This window comes from Schistocerca serialis, chromosome 2 (genome assembly GCF_023864345.2).
Source record: "Schistocerca serialis cubense isolate TAMUIC-IGC-003099 chromosome 2, iqSchSeri2.2, whole genome shotgun sequence".
Lineage (NCBI taxonomy): Eukaryota > Metazoa > Arthropoda > Insecta > Orthoptera > Acrididae > Schistocerca > Schistocerca serialis.
In genome coordinates, this window is record NC_064639.1 from 941,228,390 (window position 1) to 941,252,950 (window position 24,561).

General features: G+C 41.2%; 1 protein-coding gene and 1 non-coding gene across 2 annotated transcripts in view; both read right to left on the reverse strand.

Moving 5' to 3' along the window:
• LOC126458314 (chromosome transmission fidelity protein 8 homolog) overlaps window positions 1-23,982 on the reverse strand; it is a 175,271-nt gene extending 151,289 nt beyond the window's left edge. Inside the window, exon 1 of the mRNA XM_050095264.1 lies at window positions 23,856-23,982. Coding sequence (XP_049951221.1) covers window positions 23,856-23,914 — 59 coding nt within the window. The 5' untranslated portion in view covers window positions 23,915-23,982. The remainder of the gene's footprint in view (window positions 1-23,855) is intronic.
• Window positions 15,114-15,188, reverse strand: Trnat-ugu (transfer RNA threonine (anticodon UGU)). Its single transcript has one exon. It is a non-coding gene; the product is annotated as a tRNA-Thr (tRNA).
• Window positions 23,983-24,561: the final 579 nt, after the last annotated feature.

Genomic DNA, 24,561 nt, shown 5'->3' on the forward strand with positions numbered 1-24,561 from the left:
TATTATGGAAATGGAAGAGGATGTAGATAAAGATGAAATGGGAGATATGATACTGCATGAAGAGTTTGACAGAGCACTGAAAGACCTGAGTCGAAACAAGGCCCCGGGAGTAGACACCATTCCATTAGAACTACTGACAGCCTTGGGAGAGCCAGTCTACCATCTGGTAAGCAAGATGTATGAGACAGGCGAAATACTCTCAAACTTCTGAAGAATATAATATTTCCAATCCCAAAGAAAGCAGCTGTTGACAGATGTGAAAATTACCGAACTATCAGTTTAATAAGTCACAGCTGCCAAATACTAACGCGAATTCTTTACAGACGAATGGAAAAACTGGTAGAAGCCGACCTCGCGGAAGGTCAGTTTGGATTCCGCAGAAATGTTGGAACGCGTGAGGAAAGGCAAACCTACGTTTCTAGCATTTGTAGACTTAGAGGAAGCTTTTGACAATGCTGACTGGAATAATCTCTTTCAAATTCTGAAGGTCGCAGGGGTAAAATACTGGGAGCGAAAGGCTATTTACAATTTTTACAGAAACCAGATGGCAGTTATAAGAGTCGAGGGACACGAAAGGGAAGCAGTGGTTGGGAAGAGAGTGAGACAGGGTTATTGCCTCTCCCTGATGTTATTCAATCTGTATATTGAGCAAGCAGTAAAGGAAACAAAAATTCGGAGTAACTATTAAAATCCATGGAGAAGAAATAAAAACTTAGAGATTCGCCGATGACATTGTAATTCTGTCAGAGACAGCAAAGGACTTGGAAGAGCAGTTGAACGGAATGGATAGTGTCTTGAAAGGAGGGAATAAGATGAACAGCAACAAAAGCAAAACGAGGATAATGGAATGTAGTCGAATTAAGTCGGGTGATGCTGAGGGAATTAGATTAGGAAATGAGACACTTAAAGTAGTAAAGGAGTTTTGCTATTTGGGGAGAAAAATAACCGATGATGGTCGAAGTAGAGAGGATAACAAATGTAGACTGGCAATGACAAGGAAAGCATTTCTGAAGAAGATAAATTTGTTAACATCGAGTATAGATTTAAATGTCAGGAAGTCGTATCTGAAAGTATTTGTATGGAGTGTAGCCATTATGGAAGTGAAACGTGGACGATAAATAGTTTGGACAAGAAGGGAATAGAAGCTATCGAAATGTGGTACTACAGAAGAACGCTGAAGATTGGATGGGTAGATCACATTACTAATGAGGAGGTATTGAACAGAATTAGGGACAAGAGAAATTTGTGGCACACTTTGACTAGAAGAAGGGATCGGTTGGTAGGACATGTTCTGAGGCATCAAGGGATCACCAATTTAGTATTGGAGGGCAGCGTGGAAGGTAAAAATGGTAGAGGGAGACCAAGAGATGAATACACTAAGCAGATTCAGAAGGATGTAGGCTGCAGTAGGTACTGGGAGATGAAGAAGCTTGCACGGGATAGAGCAGCATGGAGAGCTGCATCAAACCAGTCTCAGTACTGAAGACCACAACAACAACAACAACAACAACAACAAAGTAAAACAATATCTAAGTTTATAAATGACAGAGCACAGCAATCAATCGTCCTTTTTTGCAGGTTTTATTTGATAACTCCAGATTTCGCCTAGTGCCTAGCCATTATCAATGCACTATTTTCTAGTCACAATGCATATCAGTTTCTTGTTGTTCGTGCATCAGTCACAGTTCCTTGAATACTACAAATAAAACCTACAAAATAAGGACGACTGATTGCTGTGTTCTGTCGTTCATAAATCAGATCACAGTCGCTGAGTGCACCCACGTTCGTAATGGAAGGTAACCTCACAATAACCAAGCTCCTCGAAAGTGGCAAGGAATTGTAGAATATTGCAATCTATGTTCTAACACAGGATACCTTCCAGTTTCTTGCCCACGTGGATAGACTTGCGTCTTGACTACCTGCGGAGAGTGATCCAGGCAGGCAGAGGCGTACATTCACAGACTGACCATATCTGCTACCGACAAATCCGAACTCGATTTGAGAATACACAATTAGGACTGCCAAAAAAAGTCGAGTAAGCCAAGCCATAAAGGCCAACAGCCACCGCTCCTCTCTTCCCGACCAATAAAGAAATAACAGCGAGAATGAATTCCTCGACTTATGTGGAAATGAGTGAAAGAAACAGCATATTCCTGATTTACACGCTTGCATAGCCGTAGACTTGCAGACTTGCGTTAATATTCGTAGTGCTCAATGAAATACCGGCAATGGTGAGTGAACTCTTCAGTTTCATATAGTGGAAATAATGATGTTGTTAAACTGATCAAAATTTTGTCGCTGTATTTCTTAAATCAATTACATATCGCTTGTATTTTTCAAAGTTTTGTACGAGTGCTTTTCAAATGCTGTATTTCTTGGAACTTAGACTAAGGCAATGTAGTAAATACCAATGTAAACAAATTATTATTACACTCTAAGAAAAAAAAACCACGCACCACGAACGAATTAACTGAATCTGACGGATATCACTTGATGTGATGTACATGTACAGACAAACAAATAATTACAATTTTAGAAAAACTGGATGATTTGAAGAAAAAGCTTCACAAAATGAGCAATTCAATAATGCATCGGTCCATCTCTGAATCTTATGCAAGCCGTTATTCGGTTTGGCATTGACCGGTAGAATTGCTGGATGTCCTACTGAGGGATATCGTTCCAAATTTTATCCAATTGACGCCTTAGATCTTCAAAATCCCAAGCTGATTGGAGGCCCTGCCTTTAATGTTCCACATGTTCTCGACTGTGGAGAGATACGGCGGCCTTGTTGCCCAAAATACGGTTTGGCAAGTAAGAAGACAAGTAGTAGGAACCCTCGCTGAAATGGAAACCAGAATACCTTGCCCTGAAGGACAACAAAAATGGGCGTAAAACATCGTCGACGAACCCCTGTTCGGTAAGGGTGCCAAGGTGACGACCAAACGGTTCCTGCTATGAAATGAAATGGCATCCCAGCCCTTAACTCCTGGTTGTCAGATCGTATGGTGGGCGACAGTCAGATTGGTATCTCACCACTATCCGGGGCATCTCCAGGCAAGTCTTCGCTGGTCTTGGGGCTCATTTCGAAACGGGACTCATCACTAAAAACAATTCTACTTCAATGAGATTCCAGGCTGAAGACGTGTTTGGAGACGCCCCGGACAGCGGTGGGATATCACCCTCATTGTCGTCCGCTATTCGGTCTGACAACCAGGAGGAATGGTCAGGAGTGCCTTTTCTTTTCGTAGTAAGACCGCTTTGATCGTCTTCTGCGGCAGTCTTACAGCACAGCGGTACGTCGACGATATTCTACCTCTCATTTTGTTGCCCTCCATGGTTAAAATGGCTCTGAGCACTACGGTACTTAACATCTGAGGTCATCAGCCCCCTAGAATTTAGAACCACTGAAACCTAACTAACGTAAGGCCATCATACACATCCACGCCCGAGGGAGGATTCGAACCTGCGACCATAGCAGTCGCGCGGTTCCGGACTGAAGCACCTAGAACCTCTCGACCACAGCGGCCGGCTGCCCTCCATGCCAAGCCATCATGGGCTTACATTTCAGCATCATAAAGCTCACCTGCACATGGCGAAAGTCTCTAGTGCTTGTCGTCGTTCTTGGCAAACCCTATCTTGACCAGCAAGATCACCGGATCTCTCCCCATTGAGAATATTTTGAGCGTTATGGGCAAGATCCTCCAACCAGCGCGGGATTTTGAGCGTCTAAAGCGCGATTTGGACAGAATTTGGCACGGTATCCGTCAAAAGGACATCCACCAACTCTATAAATCAATGCCAGGGCGAATAACTATTGCGTAAGGGCCAGAGGTGGACCAACGCGTCATTGACTTGCTCAGATTGTAAAGCTCTTTCTCCTGAATAAATCATCCAATTTTTCTGAAATTGTAACCAATTGTTTGTCTTTACATGTACATCACTCTTACCGGTTTCTGTCCCATTCAGATAATTCTTTCGTGGTGCTTTGTTGTTTTTATCTTAGAGTATATTATTATTCTATGTCGACTTCTGCCTACTGTCGACGATGGGACACAACTATCTTGCTGGTTAGTCTTTTCTTCTCCTCTCAGGAACTCTCCATTCTTTCGCTGAGGTTCCTTCACCTTCCCACTATCCAGATGATCCTGGTCATTGTACTTTGCTTTTCCTGGAAGTGCTTGAATTTGTCGACCTTCGTTCGAAATACCTCTTGATCGCAGATCTCCTTCTGACTGATCTCATTTTCCTCCATGTCCTTGTTTATTTCCTCAATCGTTTTCGCGGCCATTGCTTGAACGCGTGGGATCTCACAAGGCCAGATGAAAGGAAGACATCGAAACAATTCAAAGACCTGTTGTTATCTCACCGGTCAGCACGCAAGTATTACGGAGATGCGTCGCAAACTCAAATGGGAATCCTTGGGGAGAAGACAAGCTTCTTTTCGAGGAGCACTATTGAGCAAATGTAGAGAATCAGCATTTGAGGCTGACTGCAGAACGATTCTACTGCCGCCAACGTACATTTCGCGTAAGGACCACGAAAATCAGGCAAGAGAAGTGAGGGCTCATACGGAGGTACACTGACGGTTGTTTTTCCTCTCTCCTTTGGCGAGTAAAACAGGAAAGGAAACGATTAGGAGTGATACAAGATACCCTCCGCCATACGCCGTACGGTGGCTTGCGGAGTATGTATGCAGATGTTTATGACAGAAAAAAACACTCTACAATGCACTTCAAATGGCGATATTCCCACGGACCGTAATCGAAACACTAAAGAATATTAATACTAATGTGCCGCAGTACAAAATAATACATATACTTTGAGTTGAAGTAACATGGACTTTGCACATCGAAATTATATCCATCTTCTTGACTGCTGTTAATCTTTTGAGTGGCTAGTACGTAGAGGCGCGTAGTGCAGTGCTCACTTGAAATTGTGCAGGTAATGAATGGCGTGGATAAAATTTCGAAATACTTAGCAGTAATAAGAGAATCATCTCGTCACCGAACTACAGGCTTTCTGAATCACCGCACCATTGTCTGTCAACACGAATATAGAAAGGAAAAAAAGGGTAATCGTCCAATCTAATGGAAATTGAAATACGGGTTTAAGTCTCACCATTAGAAAACGTGAGTCAACGACCTTGACGCAGTGGTAAGACCTGTTCCCGTCCGATCACCGAAGTTAAGCTCTGTCGGGCTTGGCTAACATGTGGATGGGTGAATGTATGGTCTGCTGAGCGCTGTTGGCAAGCGGGATGCACTCAGCCCTTGTGAGGCCAATTGAGGAATTACTTGACTAAGAAGTGGCGACTCCGTCCAGTGACGCCTTTGGGCTGAGGATGACACGGCGACCGGTCGGTACCGTCGGGCCTTAAAGGCATGTTCGGACGGAGTTAAGCTTAGTATACATTTACTGATATCTTCGACTATATTCCACAGCTCTGGACACAATACTTTAATAGTCGAGATAACGAACTCGGTGCCCAAACTTACACGAACGTCTAGCCTCTAGTATGATTCAATATCGGGTTTCTAATATTTCATTCATTCGTTAGATAATGGATAACGAACAAAGACTGGCAGCAGAAAGAACAGCAAGCATTGAGCGCAAAAGATCGCTACCGCTCAGATAGTTGGAACACTGGTGAACAGAAATTTTGTTACTTAGACTTGTTACACTATAATGGGAGAGGGCGAGCGGGACTTCAACGTGAGGGTTTCTCGGAAATACAACTATGACCGCTGACTTCGGTGGCGGAATGGTGGTGTCATCTGCTGCTCTTACTTGTATTATAAAAGTGGACTTTCTGCTTTTGATTCTTCTTAATCTTTATTTCTGTTCATTGCTTTATTTTTGTGTCACCATGGGGTGTAAACTAGCTCGCGTCCGTGGAAGAAGTCCACACGTGCACCATGGGTAATGCTAAATGAGCTAGAACGATAGCTGGCGCCAGACTTATCTTCCCTAGAGGATCTCCTGGCCTTGCGCACATGGAAGCAAGCCTGTCAGATAATGGCTCCTGCAGGAGCTGCATGACAAGAAATATCGGACCTAGCCTCAGAATTTTCCAACTAAATATTGAAGGACTAAGCAGATCCAAATGCGAAACTCTCTCTCGAATTCTCCGTGAGAGGAACATTGATGTTGTTGCTATACAAGTGTGGTCTATCTTAAGGCAAAAGGCAGAATACCAGGATACGAGATACTAGGTGCGACATACCATCAGTCACTCGGCTGTGCTACTTATATCCGCAGCAACATAGAAAATGCCAAAGTATTGCACTCTGGCATTGACAGTGGAATCCACACTGTCACTATAAATGTGGAAGAAGTTTCAACAACTAATGTTTACAAACCTCCACTCGTCCAGTGGTCTCCAGAGATACTACCCCCACTCCTCCATTCAGCTCTGTGCTTGGGAGATTTCAATACCCCCCAGACAACGTGGAAATACATCAGTGACCAGAAAGGTGTTGCACTCACAGGCTGGATGGAAGAAAAAAGCTTAAGTCTCATATTCGATGCAAAGGATAAGGGAACTTTCAGATCAGCAGCATGGGGTAGAGCCTCAATTCCAGATCTATGTTTCTCCATCCAGAATCATAGTGGCCAACCAATTAGCGTAACCAGAACAATCCTACCCGATTTCCCACATCGTCCAGTCATATATAAAATAGACATACAAATCCCGGTTATCCGATCTATACCAAGACCTAGATGGAATTTCCAAAAGGCAAACTGGGAAATGTTCTCCCAATAACTTGACAAGGTCTAAGATGGATCCCAGCAACACCTAAAAGTTACAACATATTTGTAGGTGCAGTGATTGCAACAGCAAAAAAGTGTATCCCACGTGGGTACCGCAAGGAATACATTCCGGGCTGGAACGACGATTGTAAGAAACTTTTTGAAACATACATAAAACATGGTGATACAGACATAGCCGATGAACTGCTACAGACACTGGATGAGGCTCGAAGAAATAGATGGATTAAGACAACTGCTGAAATGGATTTTAAGAAGTCAAGCAGAAACGCTTGGAGCTTACTAAAGAAGTTGGGGGGAAGTAAACCACCAATCAAAGTAGCTCGTACAGTGCTACCAGACCAGATAGCAAGTCGAATTGTATCACTATCTAGAGCACCATGAGACAAACACCACACACAAAAAGTAAAAAGGGAATACAGAAACATACAGCGGACAACACCTCAAGAAACTGAGTACTCTCGGAGCTTCACAATTGAAGAACTAGAAGCTGCTCTCAGTGATGTTAAAACGGGTAAGGCGCCTGGTTGTTTTGGAATGCACCCTGCATTCCTGACTCGATGTGGGAAGGACATGAAGAAATGGCTGACCAAGTTTTACTCATGCGTACTAACATCGGGCTGCCTGCCAAAAGCTTTTAAAATTACTAAAATAATTGCTGTGCTGAAACTAAAGAAACCATCAGATAAAGCCGAAAGTTACCGTCCTATCGCTCTTCTCAGTTGCTGCTACAAACTTCTGGAACGGCTACTCCTCAACAGGCTGGGCCCACGAATCCTAGAAGTCATCCCACCAGAGCAGACAGGTTTAAGACCCAATAGGAGCTGCACTGACCAGGTTCTAAGTCTAACGACATATATTGGAGGAGGTTTTCAAAAACAAAAAAAGACTGCGGTAGCTTTCATAGACCTAACAGCTGCCTATGACACTGTATGGAAGGAAGGACTTCTACACAAAGTGATAAAAGTAATCCCCTGCCGTATGGCACTGAGACTTATCAACAACATGCTCTCGGATAGATACTTCCAGGTGATACAGGGTAATGGCATAAGCAAACAGAGGAAACTGAACAATGGACTGCCTCAAGGATCAGTTTTACCGCTAATGCTCTTTAATCTCTACATCTCTGACCTGCCTGAAACCATCTCAAGGTAGTTCAGCTTTGCTGATGATATGGCCCTAGCCATCGAAAGTAAGCAGTTTGAAGACACTGAAAACATCCTCACAACTAACCTAAACAAAATGCATGAGTATTTCACGAAATGGAGGCTAATACCAAATCCCACCAAGACTGAAGTCAGCTGTTTTCATTTGAAAAACAGAATGGCGGGATATGAGCTGAAGGTTCATATGAATAACAGTCAACTGCGATATCAGCCACATCCAAAGTACCTGGGAGTCACTCTAAATAGGACATTATCCTTCAAAAATTTATCCAATAAAATAAGCTTACGGAACAACCTCATTCAGAGGCTCTGCAGCACTAACTGGGGAGCAGCAGCACACACGCTACGAACCTCTGCACTCGCCTTAGTGTACTCTGCAGCCGAGTATTGTGCACCAGCGTCGTTAACCAGCAAACATGTAAACAAGGTGGACACCCAGCTCAACGCTGCTATGAGAACCATAACTGGATGCATAAAGACTACCCCACTATATTGGCTTCCAACACTTAGTCATATAGCTTCATCCTCCCTGCGAGGGCAGGAAGCTCTGATCGAGGAATACACAAAAATAATGAATAACCCCCTACTTCCTATCCATGATAGTGCCTCCCCTGACAACCGTGAACTTATCTGTCCATCAGAAAAACTTAAGGGCGTTGAACTTCCACAACAGCTATGGGAAAGCCTAAACAGAATCCGAACAGGACATGGACTATGTGCACACAATCGACACAAGTGGGGAAAGCTTCCCTGCCCTAGCTGTGACTGTGGGGCACCTAATCAAACAATACAGCACATCGCCCAGGACTGTGAATTAAGAGCCTACCAGGGTAGTCGAGCTGACTTCTTCAACGCCACACCGCCCTGCCTTGCTAAGGTTGCACAAGGAGTTGGACGTTTTTCTTACGTGTATTCTGCCACAAAACAGGGCAAGTACTTGATAGCAAAGAAAGTTTTAGGTTTTATAATATCCGGACGAATAAAAAATCCTTAATAGTGCATAAATAACAACATGATGACTCAGTTTTCATTAAAAACTTTCAGCAGTGAAAATGTCATCTGTATTCAGGGACTAAAAATACAATACAAATACAATTTTTTTACGATATTGGTGCCCTCCCGCTGGAGTCCTCCCTCGGGCATGGGTGTGTGTGTTATTCTTAGTATAAGTTTGTTTTAAGTAGTGTGTAAGACTAGGGACCGATGACCTCAGCAGTTTGGTCTCCTTAGGAATTCACACACATTTGAACATTTGTTATTGGTGCTTTGAAATAAGACAAAACACGCAAGTGACACCAGTGGTACGTGTACTCCACAATCATGCAAGATACTGATGTTGTCGGAATATTAAAAAGGGCGTGTGGCGTTTTCACAAATCTTCATGGAAAGCCTACAGAATGGTAATTATTACGACTTTTTAGTCACGATTAAGTTACGATAAGCAATTGCTTATCTTTCACAGAGATGGTCGCCATGACGCAGCCCGTCTAAACAGGTAGACGCCTGTGGGTCTATCGGTTTACTTGGAAGTGACGTCAATATGACGTGTCACTCGAAGCGACAATGACAGTTGACAACTTTGGAGAAATCATATTGGACTTCGTCGTATTTTGTTGTTTTTTTATCATAATTGTGTGTTATGGCAGTATCGCGTTTTAACTAACGGTGCTTTGAAGATTTATGACAAACACTTCACCCTTGCTACGACTTATTGTAACTAAACAGCAGATAAAGACGCTTAGGCGGTAAAAGTCTTTAGTGTCTCCTGTGTTTACTATGACCCAGGAGCTGAAGAAAGAAGGTTTGTGTCCTGCCACATGCTAAAATTTATTTTTTCATCCTTGCGTTTTTAACAGATTCTGCACTTTCTCATTAATGTAATACAAGTATGTTCTGCAGTACTCAATATTATTTACAAATAATAATTCGCTCTTTCAGGAATGAGTTTCTTCAGTTTTGTGACTTTAATTAAAAACGAAGGAGGAAGCTGCTGCTAGTAAAACGACCCGAATGGTGTTTATGTACGTGCTTGTCACAAATGTTTGGCCATGTGTGCCGAATATTTCTTGATTTCCAAGGGTGTGAATAGGCAGAACCCAAGAGTACAGCTCAAACTACTGCGAGTGAAACCAACATAAATGACAGTTATACTCTTGTTTGTCACAAAAATTTCCAATTATGTTGCGATTTCCAAGGGCGCATACAAAATCATCCTGACATTCGGCCAGGCAAACGTACAGCATACTGTACCTCTGTTATCTCTTTTGTCTACGTCGTTGACCATTGTAAGAACATAGTTGTAAATAGTAACACTGTCTCGTTACAACGTCGCCGGGAGTGTGGTGACGAATCAGTGTGTTTGTGGAACTACATTTTGACATGTGTATCTTTCATCTTTTTCGCAGTGCATATGTTTGTCTAGCGATGCTGAGGATAGTTTTGGTGATATGGAACCATCTTACCTGATTCCTCTTTTAATTCTGAATTTCTCGCTATCCTGAAAAAGTCTTCTGCACAAACTGTGATGAACCCGAACCAAACGCTTTCCCAGGTTGTATAAATGTCAGTAAAGTTATAATTTATACTCAATGTTCCATTCTATAATTTAGTTCACGACTTCCAAATTGTCAATTGAGCTGCATGCACTTCTGAAAACAGCTTGTCGATCTGCTTGAGTAACATTCAGATTTTATTACATGTAATTAGGGATAGTGTTGATATGAATGATGTTTTTTAACTGGCGAATTGAGCACTTCCGATCACGCTCCAGTTTTTATTACATGCGATTAGGGTTAGTATTGATATGAATGATTTCTTTAACTGGCGAACTGAGCACTTAGGATCACGCTACTTCATTTCGTACTCTTTGTCCACAGTTCTCTCTGTTTCCAGAAATCGTTCATAAGGTCGCTATACTGTTGCTTTTGTCCTTCCTTCCATATTCTTTTGATTATTGTGGTTCTTCCTTCGACTTGAAACCCTTCCAAACTGTGTATTCTGTTGCGGAACATTCCCCCTTCTGATATGAGGGTTTCTGGAGTTTGGGGCGTCTCAAGGTCTTTCCAAACTTCTTTAATCCCTGTCATCGTGGTCTTCTCGTTCCAGAGGTAATCAAATATTTCTCTGCACAGTCCGTTTTCGTCCATCGAGAACATCTACCCAAGAAATATTAGCTCCTTTTCCTGTAGGCTCCATAATCCTCTCCGCATTTGGTAGACTTCTTTGGTGCCCTGAAGTTTCCAGCCAGCCTCAGTGTGAGTCACATCCATGATTCCTGTATCTCCAACTCCTCTAACTTGTACTGGATCGGGAACCATTACTGACGTACAAGCATTCCGTTCTGACCACAGCATCATAGTGTTACAGCGTCTTGGTTCGGCATTCCAAGAGACGCAGTTTTCTTTGTAAAAGTTTTTAGTCAGCTCATAAGTTCTCACCAATCAAAATAAAAGTCTGCTGAGTGTAATCTGGTCGTTAAACTGCTCCACCGCTCAACTTAGATTTCCTCTAGTAACTTTCGATACATCGCAGAAAAAGTCAAGCTTTAATGCTTCCTGCGAAGAGATACGACAAACAAGTTTTCCATTGGAGTGACCTTCCACCATCTTACGCAACCTCTACATTCTCATCCGTCCACGCCTACGGACTGAAACTGCGTAACCACTAGGTTGGCACGTTGTACGACATGCGTGCTGTCGTAGTAAAGACCATCCAAAGTGTTATTCGGAGTGAACAGAGACCAGTTACCAGTTTCAGCGAACAGCGTGTCTGCCTTCCAAGGATAGTTTTAGATTATTTGTACTACAAAGGATAAGGAGCAGCATTTGAAGTTTTTACACTACTGGCCATTAAAATTGCTACACCACGAAGATGACGTACTACAGACGCGAAATTTAGCCGACAGGAAGAAGATGCTCTGATACGCAAATGATTAGCTTTTCAGAGCATTCACACAAGGTTGCCGCCGGTGGCGACACCTACAACGTGTTGACATGAGGAAAGTTTCCAACCGATTTCTCATACACAAACAGCAATTGACCGGCATTGCCTGGTGAAACGTTGTTGTATTGCCTCGAGTAAGGAGGAGAAATGCGTACTATCACGTTTCCGACTTTGATAAAGGTCGGATTGTAGCCTATCGCGATTGCGGTTCATCGTATCGCGACATTGCTGCTCGTGTTGGTCGAGATCCAATGACTGTTAGCAGAATATGGAATCGGTGGGTTCAGGAGGGTAATACGGAACGCTGTGCTGGATCCCAACGGCCTCGTATCACTAGCAGTCGAGATGACAGGCATCTTATCCGCTTGGCTGTAACGGATTGTGCAGCCGCGTCTCGATTTCTGAGTCAACAGATGAGGACGATTGCAAGACAACAACCATCTGCACGAACAGTTCGACGACGTTTGCAGCAGCGTGGACTATCAGCTCGGAGACCATGCCTGAGGTTACCCTTGACGCTGCATCACAGTCAGGAACGCCCGCGATGGTGTACTCAACGACGAATCTGGGTGCGCGAATGGCAAAACGTCATTTTTCGGATGAATCCAGGTTGTGTTCACAGCATCATGGTGGTCGCATCCGTGTTTGGAGATACCGCGCTGAACGCACATTGGAAGCGTGTATTCGTCATCGCCATACTGGCGTATCACCCGGCGTGATGGTATGGGGTACCGTTGGTTACACGTCTCGGTCACGTCCTGTTCGCATTGACGGCACTTTGAACAGTGGACGTTACATTTCAGATGTGTTACGACGCGTGGCTCTACCCTTCATTCGATCCCTGCGAAACCTTACATTTCAGCAGGATAATGCACGACAGCATGTTGCAGGTCCTGTACGGGCCTTTCTGGATACAGAAAATGTTCGACTGCTGCTCTGGCCAGCACATTCTCCAGATCTCTCACCAATTGAAAACGTCTGGTCAATGGTGGCCGAGCAACTGGCTCGTCACAATACGCCAGTCACTACTCTTGATGAACTGTGGTATCGTGTTGAAGCTGCGTGGGCAGCTGTACCTGTACACGCCATCCATGCTCTGTTTGACTCAATTCCCAGGCGTATCAAGGTCGTTGTGACTGCCAGAGGTGGTTGTTCTGAGTACTGATTTCTCGGGATGTATGCACCCAAATTGCGTTAAAATGTAATAACATGTCAGTTCTAGTATAACATATTTGTCCAATGAATATCCGTTTATCATCTGCATTTCTTCTTGGTGTAGCAATTTTAATGGCCAGTAGTGTAATAACGATCGCCAGATGGCGCTATTGTCACGTGACGTTTAAAAATGTGCCATTTGACATTGTTAAAACAGCTGCAGTTCACAAATTGGCCGAGTAGTTTGTTTACAGTAAGCGTTTATATGCTCTGTGTCGTAAAGAGAGAGAGAGAGAGAAGAGAGAGAGAGAGAGAGAGAGGGAGAGAAGGAAAATTTCTTCCGTGGAAACAACGCTTCACATCTTTCGTTCATTTTCTTGTAATTAATGACGTTCAGAAAAGAGTTATCACGACAAAAAGTTGATGACTTGACGCAGGAGATCCATGTCTCATCGTCGGTGTGTACCGATTTATCGCTAGCCGAGTTGTTCCTGTTTCATATATCAACCAAAATGTGCGTGCATAGCAATTTCCATCACCTCAGTAAGTCACAGAGTAGTAGTATCTACGGTGCGAGCATAGCGTACTGCTTGCGTCGCCATCGTAGACAGTTCACAGAGACATGCCATGTATGGACGAGCTTCCTGCTATTAAGCTATTGCGTAATTAATTACCAGTTACTGTGGCCTGAAGAAATTCAGTAGGATAGTGCGTTACCTTTCATCTCAGACGCTGCACCACACATGGAAAAGACAAGAACAACTTTAAAAGTGCTATTTCCAAACATGTTTCACACGTGACCTTATAACGATGCTACACAGCTCTCCTCTGATTGTAATTATAGTGCACTTTTATTGTCTTTTATTACATGTGGGTTGCTGAGGCAGCAAAACTGCGTGACAGTGCTACAACCTTTAGTGGCTTTCGTAGAGTCTAAGCATGGATTCGTAAAGTGTAATAAACTGTACGCTTTGAGAACGGTTCTATTTTTAACTGAACTCTCTTACAATGGTTAGCCATACGGAAACCTGTTGGAATATTAGTCAGGCTATCATACTTATTTTGGAGCGTTTAATGTAAAGCTAGAGGGTAATATAACCCAGAAACAAAATTATTCACTTCACTCCTTACCTTCAATTATCGTTTTGTTAATTAATGTTGCCCTCTAAAACATTGCGGCGGGGCGGGGTTTTAAATGTTGCGTAAGTGTTTGATCACTGTCACTCCTCGTACTGTGCAGTTCACAGGTTCCACCTACCCCAGTACGGCGTCTGATCACCAGCCCGCTTCTCTGCATCCATAAATACTGTTCAGACGGCGTTAAAAGTAGCGTTGAAGAAAAACACCGTCAATACTTACGTTTGCAAAGTCCGCGTAAACTCTGGTAGCAAACTATCCAGTAATATCTTATTACAATTTTCAGGTGGAGGGCTATTGTTTCATCTCTTTAGAAAAATGTCAAAATTCTACAACAAGTTCTTTTATTTCCTTAGGTTCAAAATAAAACTTGCCATCAACCAGTATTTATTGAACGAATAATATCACTGCCCTCAGCTCACAGTTCAGACAACCCAGTACACACAGAAGGTAGCCTGGAATGTACTTAAGTCCAACCCGAATTATCACGCTATTTACAGTCAGTATTGTGCTACAATATACGAGTTTCACATTCGGTCCTTTTTCAGTGGATATCTAATAAAGAAATTGCTCTCCAAAGATTCCATACACGAATATGAAACACGCCACGCGGAATTTTACAAAGGCCGAAAGTTCACAAGCGGTTCTCTTTCCAACAAAACAATCCAAAAACTTCCAAACTTCACAAAACTGTCCGTTAAATGCAACTGGTATTACGGCCACACAATCTGGGCGCGAGAAGCCAATTATTTCTTCAGTATAAACATAATAAAGACGGAAGCATTCAACATGACCTGTACGTTCGATAGCTGACTAGCAACTCCTAATGCCGTTCCTTCCAATGCGCGGGAAATGTTTAACTCTGGAATAAATTATGACTAACTGAAAACCTCAGCTGCCGACAAGTATTGTTGGTATACCAAGATGTGGACAGCTGAAAGTGTGTGCCCCGACCGGGACTCGAACCCAGGACCTCCTGCTTACATGGCAGACGCTCTATCCATCTGAGCCACCGACGACACAGATGAATAGCGCGACTGCAGGGACTTATCCGTTGTACGCTTCCCGTGAGACTCACATTCCCAAATGTGTGCCCCGGTCGGGGCACACATTTTCAGCTGTCCACATCGAGGTATACCAACAATACCTGTCGGCAGCTGAGGTTTTCAGTTAGTCATCATTTATTCCAGGGAAAAGCTGCACAGTCATCAACAGTAACTGTTCTTTTGAGAACAAGTTACTGTCTTCGTATATAATGTTAAACTCTGGTTGGTTGTTCAAAATGACCAGCCAATCAAAACAATCCTTCGAGATCATTTTCGCGCTAAAACTGTCCTACGCCAATCCTTATTCACAGACGCTTTTACGTCACTTCATCATGCAAATATTAATAAAATGTTCAACAAAACCAAACGAAAAGAAAACTAATCTTGAAATAACTGTAGAAAACTATTACTGTACAAACGACTATTCTGGCTGCTTTCTTACAAAAGCAAGTACCCCTGGACATACGTCATTAGCAAGGTGGGGAAAACACAGCTTTCCCGTAACACAGTTACATAATGCTGTACATTATATAATATTGAATCTTTACGTATGTCCCACATACACACTGTCACTCATTCTCATTTACTAACACAACAGCATATTAACTAAATAATAATCTTTTCTGAATTTTATGTTACGAAAATGAAAAATAGTTAACGTTTTTAATTATGAAAATTCAAACAAATTGATCTAACATTTTGTGAATTTCAGTAATGATTCCAAATGATACTAAAAGACAAACTGTTATGAATCCTAACTGACTTTAATCTTATAAATGGCGGTTTGGGGTGTTTTAGGAAATTTTCTTTAATTCTGAAAGTATGCCAGCTACAAAGCTAAGATTTTTACTCTATCTTCTTTTTAATAACAAAGGGCAGTATATTGACTTTTAACTAAATTGAATAATATTTAATATAGTTTATTTAGATTCTTAGGGGCTTGAATTCAGTCGCTCGAATTGACACAGGTTTCGCTTCCCACGGCTAGGCTAGCGACAGGTGCGAATGAGTCACGGTAAGATGCAAGCGGCTGTTTTCTATCACCGCCAATGGCTCCAAGGCTAAGAGCCGTACTGCAAAGTAGCGCAATAAATGCTATTGCGTATTGACTTGCGACGTTACAACATAATACCTGTATTTACTACTGAGCCACGAACCAACAGCAAGTCACCTTGAGAACTTCAAAATTTTACGTTCTAATACCGGTCACCAGGCGTGTTCCGTTTCAGCCGCGCTCGCGAGTGGCCGCTGTTAACTGTTGCGCTGCACTTCCTTGTTTACATCGCTGTACTTGTGCTTCGCCGAGTGCCGTCCGTCCGTTAATCTCCGTGTTCGTTCCTGTTCCTTGTGATCTGATCGCTCTTTCTGGCCTTGCTGCTGCTACTTGGAATTTCGGTTGTTTAACCGAAATTGCTTCGCTGGATTAACCATGGCTACAAACCTCAGGAAGAATACTCTGGTATTTGCTTTTGACAAAGAATCCCGTCCTGTTCAGCTGACATCCCTGGAAATAGATGACTGGATTACACAGGTAATTGGTCTAAATTCTGAAACCGTTCATACCTGGCAACTGGATCAGGAAAAATACTGTGTTTTTGTCAAGTTAATCAGTGCTTCGACTGTTGATAAAGTGTTACGAAAGTGGGGGTATGAAGTAGATTTTGTGCATAGAAATGGTTATAAAAGTAAGGTTTCCATCTATAGAGCGGACATTCATCACAAAACCGTTCGTGTCTTGAATCTCCCCATTGAAATTGAAAATGATAAGATTAAGGAAGCTCTTTTAAACTACGCAGACGTTAAATCATTTGCAAATGAAAGATGGTCGCCTCGCTTTAAACTGCAGTGTTTTAACGGGGTCCGCTGTGTAGAGATGGACGTTAAGACGAATATTCCGTCTCACGTAACTGTTTGTGGGTATAAGGCACAAATTGTTTATACAGGTCAGGAAGCTACATGTCATATATGTAACGAAACCGGCCACTTCAGACAGGAATGTCCGCGGCGAACTGTTGTGCTTAAAAGTAATTTGATACAGCGTCAAAGGCTTATCTTAAATGATCTGTTACCAAAGAATAGCCCGGAACAACTGGTTGAGGATGTTAACGCAGCGGGACAAGCCGATGTCTCCCTTCACGATAACAATCAATTTCCCCCGTTAACAACAAAAGGAAACCCCGTTGCCACTACTCGTGAAATTGAAATGCAACCGAAAAAACGACCTCTGGACTCTGGAGATAACTGATAGTTGTTCAGAGGACGAGCTGTCTTGTCCCACTCCCTCACTTCGCAAGCAAAAACAGTGCGATGAGAAGGCAGAGGAACCTGAAGGCAAAATGCGAATGGAAACTAATGAACAGAAAGATAATACACATACGGTACCAGAAAATGAAAGGGGTGTAAGCAGCATTAATTTGCAAGAAACAACAGGTGCAGTAGCCGACTGCAAAGATCAGAATCTATCTGTTAATAAACAAATTAAGGGAGAGGATGCAAAACTGCAGTCTCCATTTGTTTCCCTCGATCAGAAAGTGAGTGAAATTAATAAAGAACGAGGAAGTGGTGGCCAAACTGAAATCACGGTCAACACCTCAGGGCAGGCGCCGGCAACCGAAATTGCTAAAGCGTCTGCTGCTGCTCCAGGTAAGCCGCGAAATAAAATACCGACGCAACCAAATGAGAATGTAGCTCGTAACCAAGGGAAGGGAAAATCCAGTAGGGGCGACCCCAGCCCAAAGAATGTTCAGTCCGAAACGGTCGTACACGAATCACTGGAGGAAAAATCAGAAAGTTTACCAGGAAATCAGTCTGCTTGCGGTACAAGAGAAAACGTCAGAAGTAGAAAAAAACGGGACAGTAACTAATAAACTGATTGAAGTGTTATTCCATGTTCAGCCTTCCGAAAAAACTGTTACAGTTTAACTGAACCCTGAACCACAGTAAACTAAATTAGTTCGACAAAACAACTACATAGTGACAGCACAATGACGCAATCTTATTCTGTCACCACTATAAACATAAATAAAATCACGACCGGTTTGAAATTATCCGCCCTTAAGGAATTTTTGTACGAATCCGCGACTGATATTGCCCTGTTACAAGAAGTTCTAATTTCGGATTTGGTAATTCCCGGTTTTGTCTGTTACATAAATGTGTCTCCCGAAACAAGTATTGGAACAGCTATTTTGGTAAGGGAAGGGATTACAGTAAGCGAGGTGGAACGACTGGAATCCGGAAGGGGAATAGGACTAAATATCTGTGATGTGACTATCATCAACTTGTACGCCCCTTCAGGAAGTTCTCATCGAGCTGACAGGGCACGTTTCTTCAAAGATGACTTGATATACTTGTTAAGAAATTCACCAAGACAGTTATTACTTGGAGGTGATTTGAATTGTGTTTTAAATCGAAAAGATCAGTTACCTAATTTTAATTTCTCAAGTGAACTAAAACAATTAGTTACTGGTTTAGAATTAAAGGATATATGGGAAATCAAATACCCCTCCACTGTTGAGTTCACTTACGTCACGGCAACATCACGTAGCAGGATTGATAGACTATATATTTCTAAAAATCTTTTAACTTCCGTGACAAAAGTAGAAACCATTCCTACGTACTTTTCAGACCATTCAAGTGTCTTAGCTTGCATAAATCTAACAAGACAGCCGGTTCGCCGATTCAAGAATCAGTGGAATTTGAACACTTCCTTGTTAGTTAATCATGATTTAGAAGATCTGATTAAAGAAACATGGGCAATATGCCTGCGAGCCCGTAGTAGATATGCCACTGCTATTGACTGGTGGGTTAAAATGGCAAAGCCAAAGTTGAGGAAAGTTCTTATTCAATACAGTGCCCAGAGCGCAAGGGAAATGAAATGTACTATAGAGTATTACTATTCCGTTTTGAGAGATCTATATGATCAAGTCTCAGCAGGTTCCTCACTTCGGATAGCAGACATAAAAAAAGTCAAAGCCAAGTTACTTAATATCAAGAGAAGTCAAATGGAAGGGTTGAAAATAAAATCGAAGGCAAATTCGGTGTCAGCAGATGCAACTACTTCCCTATATCATTTAGTGAAGCATACGAAAAACGGGAGAAGGACTTTTATTGAAGAAATTCGAACAAAACACGGCACGATTCTCAGAACCCAGCAGGATATCATGGACGAGATTTATCGCTATTATTGCGAGCTATATTCTGTACATCAAAGTAGTGATGCTTCCTTGGAAGAATTCCTTGACATCCTAGCCCCACAGCTGACAGAAGATGACAACGAAAATTTTCTCGAGGTTGTCAGTGAAGAAGACGTGTATGAGACTCTGTGCGCCTCGCCACCAAAAAAATCCCCAGGACCGGATGGTCTGCCAGCGGAGTTTTACATCCGTTACTGGCCAATAGTAGGTGCGAAAATCACGGACACTGTAAATGAGGTTATTCAGGGTAAAATAATTCCGGCTGAGTTTAAGGAGAGTAAAATTGTTCTGGTGCCAAAAAAATAATGGAAACAAAGATTTAAATAATTTTCGTCCAATTTCACTGCTGAATTCTGATTATAAATTAATAGCTAGAATAGTAAACAAGAGAATTTCATGCCTTACAGATATAATTATTAGTCAACATCAGAACTGTGCGCAAAGCAGAACCATTTTTCAAAATCTAGCGGAATTCAGGGATATCATTGCAATAACTTCTGTAACAAACATAAAGTGTGCTTTATTGTTTTTAGATTTTTATAAGGCGTTCGATGTAGTAAACCATGAATATCTTCTACAGACATTGAAGAAAATAGGTTTCAACGATAGGGTTATACAATTGATTAAGAACATAGCAACTGGAATAAATGCTAAAATAGCGGTGAATTGTCAACAATCCAGGCCGATGCAAATACAACGAGGTGTTCCTCAAGGAAGTCCTCTGTCCATGTCGCTCTTCGCAATTTCGCTGGAACCTTTCCTCCGACATGTCCATGCTACATTAAAAGGCTTAACATTATCAGGAAACAAAACAGTTATAAGAGCCTATGCTGACGATATAGGGGTCATTATAAGGAATAATGACGAGGTAACCACGCTTGATTCGTACTGTAGAGCATCTGGAGCCAATTCAAACGGAAAAAAAGGTAAGATGTTAAATCTCAGAGGTTTTGATAATATCAACGTCGAGTGGGCAAAATTAGTTCGACAACATAAAACACTTGGGATCACCCTGACAGCATGCCCTATGAAAATGACGGCTTTAAATTGGAAAGTTGCAGCAGATAAAGTGCAAGGAGCCATTGTAGAGAATTTAACTCGATATATGAACCAAGTTCAAAGAACACAGTATATCAACTCATGCATCCTTGCTAAGGCTTATTATACTGCCCAGCTGTTTCCAATACCGAGAATGATAGCGAGGAGAATAATGTCCAAAATCACAAAATTTTTGTGGACAGGCAAAGAGTTCAGAGTACCTGCTAAAGTAGCCACTTTAGATCCTAAAAATGGTGGACTAGGATTAACTGATATAACTGATAAAGCCTCTGCTCTTTTTATCAAAAGGCAAGTTAATTTAATAAGAGACTCGCGAGAAAGCATAACCAGCCAACTTTTCGAGATCATTAAACCTCCAAGCCTGCTTCCCCCGATTGACGTGCAGAATATCAACAGTCGCTTACAGCACGTGAGGATTTTCTATGTTGAGTTTAGTTATGTCAGTCCCGACACTTAACATCGAGAGCCATAATGCGGGAACGAAAGAAAAGCGAAGGAAGAAACAAAACAGAACGACAGTTTCCAAACATTGAGTGGACTGAGATTTGGAAAAACATTAGTTCTAATGTGCTCACGTCTAATATAAAAACGTCATGGTACAAGACAGTTAACAACATAGTTAGCACCAATGAAAGACTGCACCCAATCGGACTCTGTGAAACAAATTTATGTCAACAATGCCATCTAGTTGACACAGTAATTCATCGATATACTTGCAGTGGTCACATGAATAGTTGGAAGTGGATCCGAGAGCAAATAGCTCTGATTACAAGAACATCCCCTGAGTGTATAACGCTGTCATTGATACACAGGCCTGAAGCACGCTATTTCCCAGAAGCAAAAAATAACGCTGTGTACTGGTTGCTGGGAAATTTTGTTAACTACGTCCTTAACAAATTAGGATCCGATAGCATCATAGAGTTCAAGGTACACATGCTGTGTGAGTTCCACAAAATTAGAAGCTATTCGAATCACAAGAAAAAGTTCGGTAATATGCTAAAAATTGTATTTGAAAGAATATGCATTGGTTAACATAAAAAAGAAGACTGTGTTGACAGTGATGTATTGTAGTTACCTTAAGCATACTATTTAAGATTTTACAGTATATTTATGATGTGTGCTTTCTCTACTTCAGAGAGTAGTTTTTTGAAATTTATAAGCTAATGTACAGAACTTGTGTGACATTGAGATTGTGTGTCTAATAGTGCCAAACACAAAACATGAAAGGTGCATTATTGGCTTATACTAGAAATTTGGAAATAGACAGTTTTTATAGAAATCTCCTTATCGATTGGTTAAAACCATAAGATTCTATCCGATAAATGTAATATTCAATGGCTGGCACATTGCCCTGTTCATTTTTGCAGTGAAAGACTGATTATATAGATCTGATCACTTCAAATACTTAGATTCAATTAATGTCCAGAAAGTGTAGTTGGAAGGCTAGTCAACTTTATTATATATCTCCTTTCCGCCATTCCCAAGTATTTATGTTTAATTTAATTCTTTCTGGTGATTTAGTCAGTAACACAATCTTCTGTTGTCTTTCCTTAATGTCAGCGCAATTGAAATGATCAAACCGCTTTGTTTAAATAACTTCATGTATGTATAACTTAGTATGTATTTGCAATGTGTAACATTGTTTTTTTTTGATAAAGGTTTTATAAAAAAAAAAGATGGTTAGAGCGTCTGCCATGTAAGCAGGAGATCCGGGGTTCGAGTCCCGGTCGGGGCACACATTTTTATCTGTCCACATCGAGGTATACCAACAATACCTGTCGGCAGCTGAGGTTTTCAGTTAGTCATAATTTATTCCAGGGAAAAGCTGCACAGTCATCAACAGTAACTGTTCTTTTGAGAACAAGTTACTGTCTTCGTATATAATGTTTAACTCTGGTTGGTTGTTCAAAATGACCAGCCAATCAAAACAATCCTTCGAGATCATTTTCGCGCTAAAACTGTCCTACGCCAATCATTATTCACAGATGCTTTTACGTCACTTCATCATGCAAATATTAATAAAATGTTCAACAAAACCAAACGAAAAGAAAACTAATCTTGAAATAACTTTAGAAAACTATTACTGTACAAACGACTATTCTGGCTGCTTTCTTACAAAAGCAAGTACCCCTGGACATACGTCATCAGCAAGGTGGGGAAAACACAGCTTTCCCGTAACACAGTTACATAATGCTGTACATTATATAATATTGAATCTTTACGTATGTCCCACATACACACTGTCACTCATTCTCATTTACTAACACAACAGCATATTAACTAAATAATAATCTTTTCTGAATTTTATGTTACGAAAATGAAAAATAGTTAACGTTTTTAATTATGAAAATTCAAACAAATTGATCTAACATTTTGTGAATTTCAGTAATGATTCCAAATGATACTAAAAGACAAACTGTTATGAATCCTAACTGACTTTAATCTTATAAATGGCGGTTTGGGGTGTTTTAGGAAATTTTCTTTAATTCTGAAAGTATGCCAGCTACAAAGCTAAGATTTTTACTCTATCTTCTTTTTAATAACAAAGGGCAGTATATTGACTTTTAACTAAATTGAATAATATTTAATATAGTTTATTTAGATTCTTAGGGGCTTGAATATTCAGTCGCTCGAATTGACACAGGTATCGCTTCCCACGGCTAGGCTAGCGACAGGTGCGAATGAGTCACGCTAAGATGCAAGCGGCTGTTTCTATCACCGCCAATGGCTCCAAGGCTACGAGGCGTACTGCAAAGTGGTGCAATAAATGCTACTGCGTATTGACTTGCGACGTTACAACATAATACCGGTATTTACTACTGAGCCACGAACCAACAGCAAGTCACCTTGAGACCTTCAAAATTTTACGTTCTAATACCGGTCACCAGTCGTAACAGGCCGAATTTTAAAAATAATTCTGTTCATTGAAAGTGGAACAATTAATGAATTTATCTTTGAATGAATGTACTTTTAGTATCAGAATGAAACTCACAGGACCTTTAATAACTTCCTTTTTTCACAATCATTCTACATTTATTTTCAAGTAAAAACGAAGTTAACTGTACTTCCTAAACTGAACTGGCTTTGGTCTTGAGAAACAAAGCAAATGATTTTAATCATTTACTGTTAAGATGTGACCCATTCGTTTTTTACGTAAATAAACCACATACATAGCATTAAATGATTTTACTTTTCTACTTATTAAACAATAATTTCAAGATAGAAAGCAAAGTAACTATAAGGTAATTGAAATATGAATGCAACACTCTTGAGAATTAAATACTGTATTGCTGTATTAATTCAAAAACACAATCACAACATTTTCTGTTGACAAAAGTCTGGCTTCCGTGTTACATCAATAATTACGAAATAAATTGTCAGTAGCTTACCTTATCAGGAGCAGTGCAGTTGAGAATTTGGTGCAAAATAGCGTCCACAGTATCTTCATATCTTATATTACTTACATAGACCAAACACGTCCTACTGTCTAGCTTTTGGAACCATTCTTCAATTAAGATGGTGCAATTCTTGCAGCACCGTAAATAGGGCGTGGAAGTACCTTGCTTCCACTGCTACGTCTCTACATGAGACGACTTATTACTGAAAAAGTACTAATTATTGCCTTGCTGCATAAATTGCATCAATGTTAGCACAAAATATTAAAATCTTGAAGCGCGCACCATCATATGAACACACTGAACCACTATTAGCTGGCTGCTTCCCTCACTTTCCAAAAACGGAAACGGCAAGGCCACCCGCTAACCTCATACTCATGCCGTCCTGTAGGCTTTCCAGAAACGGAGACGACCAGGGAAAAGCTTGTCAATTCACAGACCTAACGGCTTCTCAGTTTCGTTAATCGAATATTCCTTCTTTCATTATAATAAATTATTACTTCCTCAGGAAGAGACTAGGCTTCCCAGATATGACTTTCTTAAAAACAAGTGTATAACAGTTAAATAAACTGTACAGTTGCTAGTCTAAATATTCTTCATACAATCATCATCTTATAACACCTCTCTTCTCATCTTCACATTGACATAATAGTTAATAAGTTATATGAGATATTGACAACACACTACGGAAATGTAGCCT